At 52.2% G+C, this 11,703-nt stretch overlaps 1 protein-coding gene across 1 annotated transcript; it reads right to left on the bottom strand.

Annotated features, from left to right (window-relative positions):
* Positions 1-2,380: 2,380 nt before the first annotated feature.
* PDXP (pyridoxal phosphatase) lies at positions 2,381-11,142 on the bottom strand. Its single transcript, XM_049884393.1, has 2 exons — positions 10,531-11,142; positions 2,381-5,508 (listed from the first exon to the last, which is right to left on the bottom strand). Exons 1-2 carry the CDS (start codon positions 11,114-11,116, stop codon positions 5,192-5,194), a joined length of 903 nt encoding a protein of 300 aa, XP_049740350.1. The 5' UTR covers positions 11,117-11,142; the 3' UTR covers positions 2,381-5,191.
* Between the last annotated feature and the right edge of the window lie 561 nt (positions 11,143-11,703).

The following is an 11,703-nucleotide window of genomic DNA, read 5'->3' as shown; positions in this document are numbered from 1 at the left end:
AGACTTCTTCAAGGTGTTAAAAAGCAAAGATGGACTGCCAGAAAAATGAACAAATCTGTCTTGGAAGAAGTACAGCCAGAATGCCCTTTAGAAGCAAGGATGGTGAAACTTGGTCTCACATACTTTGAACATGTTATCAGGATGGACCAGTCTCTAGAGAAGGACATCATGCTTGGTAAAGTAGAGGGCCAGCGAAAAAGAGGAAGACCCTCAACGAGATGGACTGACACAGTGGGTGCTGTTGGGCTCAAGCACAGCAACAATTGTGAGGATGATGCAGGAATGGGCAGTGTTTCCTTCTATTGTACATAGGGTCACTGTGAGTTGGAACTGACTCGATGGCACCTAGCAACAACAACAGAAAACTCATTGGAAATAACTTAAAAATGAAGGAACACGTCTTTCATAAAACAGGAAGACTGGAGGTAGAGTGTTTCTGTGGCAGGTTAGTTCTGTGGCTCAAAGAAATCATGAAAGGTCTCAGCTCTTGTGTGATTGTTATAAAAATGAGCCAAAAATGGCCTCTGTGTATTGGCCCCAGACTGTTTATTTCTTCTTAACAGGTCCATTAGCCCAAAACCCCACCAGTGCCCAGCTCAAATGTATATATATCCAGTTGTAAAAATAACCCTACGAAATAAGCAGATTTTTAGCCAGAGGTGGCCTCCTTGACATACCCTGTGAAATGGCGCCTTACATCTGCTACCCATAAAAAAAAAAAAAACCATAGATAAGCTAAAACTCTGTAGGTATAAGGACCCTAAGGAGCTGCGGCCTTCATAGCTCTCTGACCCAGGGGCTCCCCCCTATCTTGCTGCAGTTTCCCCCCTTCCCTTCTTTTCCTGGGAGTTTCAGGCCCTTTGCCCCCTCTGATGGCTCTCTGTGTCTCTTGCACCTCTCCTGCTATGGGGAACCGTCAATGTCTGAGTCCCAGTGAATAGCTTTGTGGTATAATGGATCACTTTTGTGCAGCCTTGCTTGCAGTGGTCTTGTAACTTCCACCCACTGTGCAAATAGGGTAATTGTGGCCCACCAAGAGGCATTGGTCAGTTTTGCCATCCCGCTGGACTTGAAATGAGCCACTCCATTGGTGGGAGAGAGGGGATCCCACCACCACCAAGAAAGAACAGCCAGCTGAGAAGCTCCTGGAACCAGGAGACTGAGAGAGCGAGCTGTAACCCTAAAGACAGTGAGAAGCCATGGCAGGAGAGACTGGCAGGAGACTGTGCAATGGGCTTCCTGGCCCAGAGAGCAAGAAAGCTGAGTGCCTTGGATGCCTCTGGGAACTTATTGGCAGGGGCTAAAAGAGCTTGGTAACACTTGCCTCAGCAGGGCAGAGGCCTAGGGCCAGAGAGAGGTGTGCCTGCGAGCACAGCTGAAAAGAGGCTGTTCTGATGGAAGGATTGTACCCTGAGCCTTCCTGAACATGAATTGTAACCCATTACTTCCCTAATAAACCCCATAATGGCGAGGATTGTCTGTGAATTCTTTGTGGCCATTGCAATGAATTATCGAACTCAGCCTTGGGCTATTGATCTTGATTCTCCTTCCCCCTTGTAATGTTAGAGGAGGTCAAACACAGCCTCCCCACCATTTTTATAAGCTTGTTATGCAATGCTGCAATCTCATGGTCATATCTGTTTCCTTGATTAGCCCAGAATTCCCTCAAACTCACTACAGTGATCATGAATTGTGGTCATGTAGATGGTTTTTCAGGAGCTTGTGGTGTAATGGTTAAGCACTTGGCTGCTAACTGAAAGGTCAGCAGATAGAACCGACCAGCTGCTCCACAGGAGAAAAGACCTGGTGATCTGCTCCTTAAAGATTACAGCCTAGGAATCCCTGTGAAGCAGTTCTACTCTGTCATATAGGGTCACTATGAGTTGGAATCGACTCAGCTGCACACAACAACAGATGGACCTTGCTTTTAGGACATGCAAGCTAAAGGATTTGGGGTGAACTGTCTTCACATCTGCCAACTTTCAAATGGTTCAGCCAAAAATGCAAATATATAAAGTGCCATCAAGCAAATGAGCAAAATATTAACTGGTGAATCTAGGTAAAGGGCATATGGTGTTCCTTGTACCATTCTAGCATAATTTCTGATGGTTTGACAATTTTTTAAATTAAAAGTTGGAGGGAAAAAAAACCCAAGTTGTTCCCATCTTTCTGCTCTGTTACCTTAAGTACTTTGCAGGGTTACGCCTCATAATCACAAAATGGCTGCAACAGCCCCCAGCACCACATCCAAAGGCCAGAAGAGTAAGTCTTTATGTCTGTTAAAAGTGAGGCAAAATACATGATAAATCTGGAGTATCTTGTACTGCCAGAAAATAAGGAAGCGCAAAACAGAGTAGAAAAACATGAAATCTGAATGGTTTAGTTAATAGTATTTTACTAATTCTCAGTTTTGACAAATGTACCACGGTAATGTAAGATGTTAACGTTAGTTAGGGGAGTTGGGTGAAGGGTACATGGAACTTTCTGTACTGTCTGCAACTGTCTTGTAAATCCAGAATTATTACAAAATTGATTTAAAAAAAAAAAAGTGAAGCAAACATTTTCAGAAGGCTCCAGTAGATCTCCCCTCAAGTCTCATTGGCCAAAAGTATACCACAGTGCCCATGACTAAACCAATCACTGGCCAGAGGAAACAAATAACAGTGATTGGTCTAGATTCAAGCTTTAAACCAATCAAAACTCAGTAGTTGGGACGGGGGTGCCTTCCCCTTCTGACACACATGCCATCACATGCTGTGTCCAAGAAATCAGGATTCTGTCAGCAAGGAAGTGGAAATGGCTGTTGGTTTCAGAATGCGGTCTGGGAGGCAAGGACTTCCCCTTTGGGGAGAGGGACATGATCCACGCTGGCTAATAGCTGTGTTCCATTCCCTTGGGCACAGGCTCTGAGATGGACATGTGACCCAAGCCAGTCCAGTGACTGTCTGCCCACTGGTTAGGTGAGAGACACCCACAGTCCACTGTGGCATCAGAACTGAGAGGGCTACGCCTGGAGGATGCTGGGCCACCTCATGGGGACAGCCAACAAGTCCCCTTATGCCTTAGCCAAGTTGTTTCTGTCCAAATCGCCAAGAGTACACCGCATTTGGTCCGACTTCATGACCCAGCCTAAGTCTCACCCGCAGGGTTCTGTCAAGCCTCCATCAAAGTCTCACCCCTCACTGTACAAATGAGGAAGCTGAGGCTGAGCAGGAAGGGGCTTGCACAGTTCATGGAATAGCTGGGGACAGGCCTGGAGTAGTCATGGCATCTCCCCACTCAGCCTCTCTGGGCTGCCCTCGGCCAGCTCATAGCTGAGCCCTGGGGACACAGCCAAGAGTGAAACCCGCAGCCACACCTGGAGGAGCTTGGGGAGGCAGGACAATCACCAGCATCCCAGGTGTGATGGATGCTTTTAAGAAGGGCACTCAGCAGCATCCCACCTGAGCTCCTTGAGGTCGGCGGATCAGGAGGACCGCATCTTCCCCCTTCCTGTCTCTCCCTCAGTCTCTCTACAGAGAGGCTGCTGCAGCCTCCTGGAGTTAGCAACCCAAGTTCAAATCCTGCCTAAGGTGATGACATGTGTGTCTTTGTAAGTTAACATCACATTTATGATGTGTTTCCTAAGTTGTAAAATGGGGTGAGGAATACAAATTTGCTAGGTTTCCAGGACTGAAACAAATGGGTATATACAGACTCAACAACGTACAAACTACTGGGTCACAGCATTACCACACAGAGTACACTCAGGAAACCAGGGTGGACTGTTTCATGCAGGGGAAGGTTTCGGGGAGAGCTGGCTTGGGTGGAGGCTCCTCCTCCCACCCTGGGTCCAGACTGAACGCACAGACACTCTCACTCCCACTTTATTAAGTACGGGAGGGCTGATTACAGCAGGGGGTGGGGCGGGGAGTGGCGGGAAGACCCGGCCCCCACCCCCACCAGCACTGGCACATGATAATAAATAAATAAATAGCTGGGGGTGGGCATGGGGAGAGGTGGCACAGCAGACACCAACCGCACAGGGAGGGCGCAAGAGGCCCCCCAGAAGCTGCGACCACCATCAACATGGGCTACCATCATCAGGGGAGGGCAGGGCTCACAGGCACAGAAGCCCCAGAGCCACTGAGGGGCCACAGAATCACCACCTTTATGGAATGGGGCGGGGGGAGGGGGGGTCTTTGGAACTTGGACTCTCATTTATCGACTAGAATCCGGACCCTTGGCTGGTCCAGTCAGACCCAGACTGACAAGAGATGACTGTATCCCAGGCTTATGGGTTGGTCTACCTAGGATATGAGAGACTGATGGGTCATTATTACTGGTGTTCTGAGTGGCCCACTAAGGCTCTAGGACAGGAAAGGGGCATTGTCACTTAGCCTTCTGATTGGTCCACTCAGGCTCTAGGACATCAGTCATTGTTACTTAGGCTCCCAATGTTGTGTGCTGCTGAGTTGATCCCAGCTCATAGTGATCCCATGTGAGAGAAGAACTGCCCCAGAGGGTTTCCTAGGCTGTAACCTCTAAGGCAGTAGACGGCCAGCTGTTTTCTCCCACGGAGCCACTGGTGGGTTTAAATCCCTAACCTTTTGGTTAGCAGCTGAGCACTTAACCATTGTGCCACAGGGCTCCTTCGGATCCGAGGTCCACTCAGGACCCAACATCAAGAAGTGACCCAACATCACTAAGACTTCTGATTGGTCCACTCAGGGCCCAACATCAATGAGTGAAATCACTTAGCCTTTTGATTGGTCCACTGAGGGCTCAGGACAGTAACAGTTTATGGTTACCCAGACTTCTGATTGGTCAACAGGAACCCAAGGGCCAGGACCAAGGAGCAGGTAGAGGTGTAGCGGGCCCCTGGGAGGAGGGAGAAGTTTATGTGCTCAAAGTTGGAGAAGATTTTCAGCTGGTATCGGGGGGTGGCAGGGCAGGAAATCAGGCCACCTGGCTGGACAGGTCTGGGTGAACCGGTGAGGGAGCGGGTGGCTTCTGGGACAGCAAAGAGTACCCAGCCATTGCTGGGAGGAGGGTGTACAAGGGCTCTAAAAACTTCCCTGGGTCCCAGCCTCACCAGGGTGTAGAAACGGGCTAGCGAGCTAATGGTGCTTCATGCAGCTCCTGACCCACAGCCTCCACGTGTGGGATCAGGATCTGCTAGGGGAGGGGCTGCAGTTGCAGGTCGGTGGGCTCAGTCCTCCAACCCCTCCATCAAGTCCGCTACACTCTCCACATAGTAATGGGGCACGAGGTCATGCTGGCCGGCTGCCAGGTAGGCCTGGGCTTCCTCTAGGCGGGACACGCCTGTGAGCGTGAGGACGGTGGTCAAGCCGCAGCGGTGGCCGAAGAGGATGTCGGTCTCCAGGCGGTCGCCCACCATAAGCGTGTGGGCAGGGTCCACGCTGAAGTGCTCCGTGATGCACTCGAACATGTAGGGGCTGGGCTTGCCCACCACCAGGGCCTGGCGACCCGAGGCTGTCTCCACTGCTGCAGCCAGGCTCCCAGTGCCTGCGGGAAGAGGGGAGACTCAGTCAGCAGGGTTGGCAGGAGAGGCAGCCAGGCCCTGAAACAGGGCAAAAGGGCTGCATCCAAGAGAGTGTGACGGCCAAGAGTACAAACGCTGGCCCCAGATGCCTGCGTTCAGACTCCATTGCCACCACTCTGGGGCGGGCTATTTAACCTCTCTGTCGCTCAGTTTTCCCATCTCTGATACGGGGATACTAAAACCATTGCTGTGGAGTCAAATCTGACTCATGACAACCCCATGTGTTAAAAAAAAAAAAAACAACGTACAATTGCTCTGTAGGGTTTTCTTGGCTGTAATCTCTACGGAAGCATACTGCCAGGCCTTTTTTCCGCTGTACCACTGGGTGGGTTTGTGCTGTCAACCTTTTGGGGATGCTAATGGCAGTCTCTGGAAAACGACATCATGTTTGGTAAAGTAAAGAGTCAACGAAAAAGTGGAAGATCCTCAATGAGATGGACTGACACAGTGGCTGCAACAGTGGGCTCAAGCATAACAATGATTGCGAGGCTGGCACAGAACCAGGCAGTATTTTTTTCAGTTGTATATAGGTCCCTATGAGTGGGAACCAACTCGACGGCACCTAACAACAACAATGGCACTTACGTTGTGTGGTTATTGTTAGGACTGAATGAGCCACTGCAGTAAAGCACCTAGAACAGGGCCTGGCTCAGTCCCTCCCAATGCTCGTCATCTTACTCTGGCAGCTACGAGTCTTTGGGCAAGCCACTCAACCTCTCTGCATTTCCCTGGACTCCTGCAAAAGGAGGATCCAAGTAACGCCTACCTTGGATGAGGTGCTGTGGGGATCACAGGGCTAAGTGCTCTGGAAACGGAAATGCACTTTGCAAACAGCGGTTGTGGTTACTGCTACAAGAATGTACGCCCCTGGCATGGGAAAGGGGCACTGCCTTTTTGGAACAGAGCAAGGCACAGAAATGTCCACACTCTGACCCAGTCGGCCTCCGCTGGGAAAGTGATCGCAGGAAAAGAATTCAAACTGGAGGCAAAAAGCTACGTGCTTGAAGATGTCTGCGGCGGCAGTAACTATAATAAACAAAATTGTGGAAGGCACCCAAGTGTCTAACAATAGGAAGACTGTTTAGAAAAGGACAGTCCTGACTCCCAGCCTGGTATTATCCTGCCCCACACAATCAGTCCACTGTCCCACAGGCAAGTCTTTGTGCCAGAATGTTCTGCCTTCATACTAATGTTCCTGAATAAATGATGCTGGTAATAGTCACCATTTACTAAGCACATTCTAAAGTGCCAGAGGCTGTGCTGGGAGTGCGCGGAAGCCCATCTTACAGATGAGAAAGCTGAGGCTCAGAAAAGTGGCAAACGGTAAGGCCTGCACAGCTCAGTAAGGGACAGAAAAAGGATCTGAGGTTGGGGGGCGGGTCTGACCCAGTCGTGTGCTGGGCCAGCTTGTACAGGCTGGGGAGTTGCTGGTCATTTAATTTTCAGGAATTGCGTGAGCTGGTTGTTAAACAGTCACTATCAAAAATCGACTTATACATTAAATGAATTATTTTTAGAACTGAGGTAATATGTGTAACAGTCACCACACCCTAATTATTTCACCACACTCTATTGTTATCTGTGCTCTTGAGGTTGTTTATATCTGTAATGGTGGGGATACTACATAAAGGGGTGCTACTATGCATCCCTTCCCAACTCTGTGTTCAGTGACTACACACTGGTAGCCTGAGATCGGTGACAGCGGGAGTATTTACACCACAGGAATTGGCAAACGGTACAAGTCAGGGCTCCCCCTCAGCTGGCTGCTGAACATTTACAAGCATTCCGTTACTCTGACCCGAAATCCCTCTACCTGCACCCTCTTGTCCCCAGGGGACAACACTTCACTTAGTCAAGCCAAAGGCACAGAAGAAAAAAGTTGGCACAGATGGTGAGAATTCTCAGCCCTGAGGCCCCAGACAAGGAGGGACTTCCCTAGTGTCACAGGATCAGGGCAGAGCTGGACCAGAACCTAGGCTTCCAGGCCAGCCCCCAGCAACCCCTCTGGGACGTTCTCTTAAGAACTGGGTAGGGAAGAAAAGCTGTTGGCTTCTTGAGTTAGAGAGTCCTTCCAGGACAGGAAGGGCTTGGTTGATTGATCTCAATGTTTTTCTCAGCTGTAAGTACCTTCCTTTCCCACCAGGGCAGAGGTGATGACTCTTGGCCTCCGTCTTAGTTACCTAGTGCTGCTAGAACAGAAATACAACAAGTGGATGACTTTAACAAACAGAAATTCATTCTCTCACAGCCTAGGTGGCTAAAAGTCTGAATTGAGGGCGCCAGCTCCAGGGAAGGCTTTCTCTCTGTCGGCTCTGGGGGAAGGTCCTTGTCATCTATCTTCCCCTGGTCTAGAAACTTCTCAGTGCAAGGACCCTGGGTCCAGAGGACTCACTCTGCTCCTGGCTACTTCTTTCTTGGTGGCATGAGGTCCTACTCCTCTCTGCTTGCTTCTGTTTTTTATATCTCAAAAGAGATTGACTCAGGATCAACCTAATCCTGTAGACTGAGTCCTGCCTCACTAACGTAACTGCCTCTAATCCTGCCTCATTAACATTATAGAGGTTAGGATTTACAACACACAGGAAAATCACCAAATCACAAAATGGCAGACAACCACACAATACTGGGAATCATGGGTTGGCCAAGTTGACACACATTTTGGAGGGACACAATTCAATCCACAACAACCTCCCATGTCACACTTCATTCACTCAGCTAATACTATTTACGGAGGCCCAACCACATGCCAGGTACTGTGCCAGGTGCCGGGATAGAGCAGTGAACACAACAACGTTCCCTGCCCTGGGGAGCAGGCATCCTAGGAGCAGTCTATGAACACAACTGTCTCTCAGACCAACTTCATTCCTCTTATCTCAACATTCTGTAATCCAAGGCTGTCGCAAGTTATGCTGGCAATGTATTCCTAAAACAGTGGGCATTTCTATTTACCAGCTCAGGTGGCTGCCATGTGGCAATAAGATAAATGCAACTCATAATTTAGGAGTGGCATGTGTGTAGGAAACATGGGGGGGTGGGGGTGGAGATTTGCATTATTTCAGGTTTTATGCATAATTGATTTTTTTTGCCACGCTTTCAAAGCTGTGTCATTCAGTTGTGCGTAAATGTGCCTGCAATGCTGTATTTGTTAGGCCTCTGCCTCCCCCTTTAGGCTGTGGGAGCGACCAGCAGGGTCGGAAGGGCATAGCCAGGTGGGTGCTGAGACTCAAGGGGGCCTGGGTTCACCCTGAGGATCATGAGCCAGGCCTCAGTTTCACCCCAGCTCCTCAGCTTCCTCCTTCCTGAGCCTCGGGGGACTCTAGCCCACAACCTTCGCTTGAGCTTCTAGGCCTCCAGAGAAAAACTTGCTTTTCAGAGCACGGCCCAGGGTGGCCAGGAGCTGCCAGCTGGGAGCCCTGACCAGAGTCCTCACCTTGCATTTATGGGGAACTGAGGCTGAGGTAGGAGGTCCTGGGTGGTGCAAAGGTTAAGTGCTTAGCTATTAAAGGTTAGAGGTTTGAATCCAGTCCACCGAGAAGCACCTCAGAAGAAAGGCCTGGCAATCCACTTTCGAAAAAGCAGCCACTGAAAACCCTATGGAGTGCAGTTCTACTGTGACTCACATTGGGTTGCCACGAGTCGGAACGGACTCCATGGCAATGGGCTGGGTTTTCTGGTTTGAGGCTGAGGTGGTCGCACAGTAAGTAGGTCTGTGGCAGAGCTAGGAGAGGCCTAGAGCTATAGATTCCCAACCTGGTACTGATTCTAACACGGCCCAAGCCCTGTTCCAGGGTCAGCATCTTAGCTCCCTGCCCTGCAAGATGCCTCCTCCAGGCAGTCTTCCCAGATCCCCTCAGTGCCTGGCCCTCTCCACCACCCATCAGAACACTGTGTCTACTCCTTCAAGATCAATACCACCCTGTCTCCCAGTATCTGGTACTGATGACTGTCTGGGTCAGTGGCCAGCAGAGAAGAGGTGATGGAGGCCTGTCCCTGCCCCCGGCCTACTGACTGTCCACACATACTCACTACAGCCAGCTAGCCTCTGCTGCCAACTGCTCTTATTGACTCAAAGCCCCCATGCTGTAGGGCTCTGACTGCTTCTCTCCTCTCTGCAGGGCATAATACCCAAGGAGATTACACAATGAAGAGTACTCTGGACAGGGGGTCACAAGAGCCAAGTTCAAGTCCCTGAGCTCTGTCATTGATTCTGTGTGCCCCAGACTGGCTCACTTTCCCTCTCTTAGCTTCCATTTAACTGAAAAATGGGGACAATAACCTCAATCTCCAGAGTTACCTGAAAACCAAATAAGAATGGCAGGTACCAACGTGCTTTATAAAGCTGTTACACAAGAGGGCTTCAGATACAACTTACATCTGAGCACCTGCTATGTGCCAGCCACTGACCTGGATCACTCTACCCTCAGATGCAAGTGGCATGGTTGTTATTTCCATTTTGCACCCAGGACAAAGGTGCTCGGAGAGGTTATGTAACGTTAACAAGATTACCCAGAGCTGGAATTCAAACTCAGGTCAAGCTCCGCCTCCCACCCTCCCCACACACCTCCCTACCTCCTCCTGCCTCCAGGGATGAGGATCCAATCCTCACACTGGGACAATCCTTCCAGGCTATGTCCCCAGCCGTCCAACCTCACTGCCACGGTGGGTGGGGCAAATGACAGGAGGCCTTGAGTTTGGTTCAGGAAGGCATGGACTGGGGAGATATGGAGTAGCCAATGATTCCCTAAACCACAATGGGCCTCAGTTTCCTTATCTGCCAAACGGTTAGCCCACCGCTGCTTCTCACGGGCTGCAAGAATTACCAGATATGGACATGAAGGAACCCCGGGCTTTTGTTGGGTGGGAGGCCTCCCTCCCATCTCTGGTCCCTTGGAGACGCCCACTCTCCGTCCTTCCTACTCCCGCCCCAGACGCGGAGGTAAAAGTGCAGGGCGCACCCCCAGTTTCCCTGTCCGCTCTGCGCTCACCAGGGGTTCGGCTGCCGTCACTGAGTGGGTGCCACGGGTCACGGTCGGTGGCCACGAGCAGGCAGTTGGGGTCGCGCAGGTGCGCGCACGCCTCGCTCAGCTTGGAGAAGGAGAAGTGCTCGTCGTAGCCCACGAGCACGGCGCGCACGGGTGGGGCCGTGCTGTCGCCCGCGCCCGGGTCCTCGCTGGGGTCCCCCGCCAGACGCAGCCCCGCGGCGCGCAGCTCCGCGCGCAGCCCCTCGCCTCCCAGCACGAACACGGCACCCGGCGCGTCGGTCGGCCCAGACAGGCGTTGGCGCAGCAGGCGCGCGGCGCACAGAGCGGAGCTGAAGAGCTGCTCGGCGTGCAGCCCCTCGAAGCCGAGGCGCGCGAAGCGGAGGGCGAGCTCGGGCCGCGCGCGCCGGCTGTTGTTGCTCACGAACAGCGCCTCCTTGCCGGCCCGCGCCAGCCGCTCCAGCAGCTCCGGGGCGCCCGGGACGACGCGCTCACCGTTCCACAGCACCCCGTCGCAGTCGAACAGGACCCCGTGTGCCCGGCCCAGCACGTCGCGCAGGGCCGCGCCGCGCAGCCGCTCACAGCTCGCCATGCAGCCAGCAGGCCGCCCGCACGCCCGCGCCGCGCCGCTGTCTCGCGGTGGGCACAGCGCGCTCGCCTGCGGCAGGACCACGGCAGCCAATTGGAGCACCGGACGGGCTGAAGGGCGGGGTCACGGCCTGGCCCGCGGCCAATGGGGGCGAGTACCTCGGAGGGGAAGGCTGCTGTGAGCTAACGGAGCGCGGAGAAAAAGGCGGAGTCACGGCAGCCACGGAGGGTGACCAATGAACAACTAGCCTGCTCCTTCGCCCCGCCCCTTAGCTAGGCTGCGCCAGTCACGCCCGAGTACAAACCCACACGGTATCGTGGAAGGCGGTTGGGCACATCGACTAACCTCTTACAGGGGTGGGAGGCTGGGATACTTCCTCTTCTTAAAAAATAAGGAGCTGCGAATAGAAAATGCAAAACGTCTAGCCCCGTGCTCCCCAGCCAATCAGAAGCGTAGGGGAGCTGGTTGCTGGGCGAAAGCAGATGCTAAGGGAGATGTCTGGGTCATCTCATTGCCCTGTGAACCATGGACGCCCCAGTTCTGAGCGAAAGCCTGAGAAACATGTGGGTGTGGTGGGGAGAGAGGCGCCC

Source organism: Elephas maximus, chromosome 4, assembly GCF_024166365.1.
Source record: "Elephas maximus indicus isolate mEleMax1 chromosome 4, mEleMax1 primary haplotype, whole genome shotgun sequence".
Lineage (NCBI taxonomy): Eukaryota > Metazoa > Chordata > Mammalia > Proboscidea > Elephantidae > Elephas > Elephas maximus.
This window is presented reverse-complemented; position numbering and strand designations above follow the sequence as displayed.

Bases quoted from the DNA above. Each gene is read 5' to 3' on its own strand.
- PDXP (XM_049884393.1), bottom strand. From the start codon at position 11,116: ATGGCGAGCTGTGAGCGGCTGCGCGGCGCGGCCCTGCGCGACGTGCTG. The intron at 5,509-10,530 runs GTGAGCGCAGAG...CTCTTCCCGCAG, and splicing joins TGACGGCAGCCGAACCCCTG to GCACTGGGAGCCTGGCTGCA.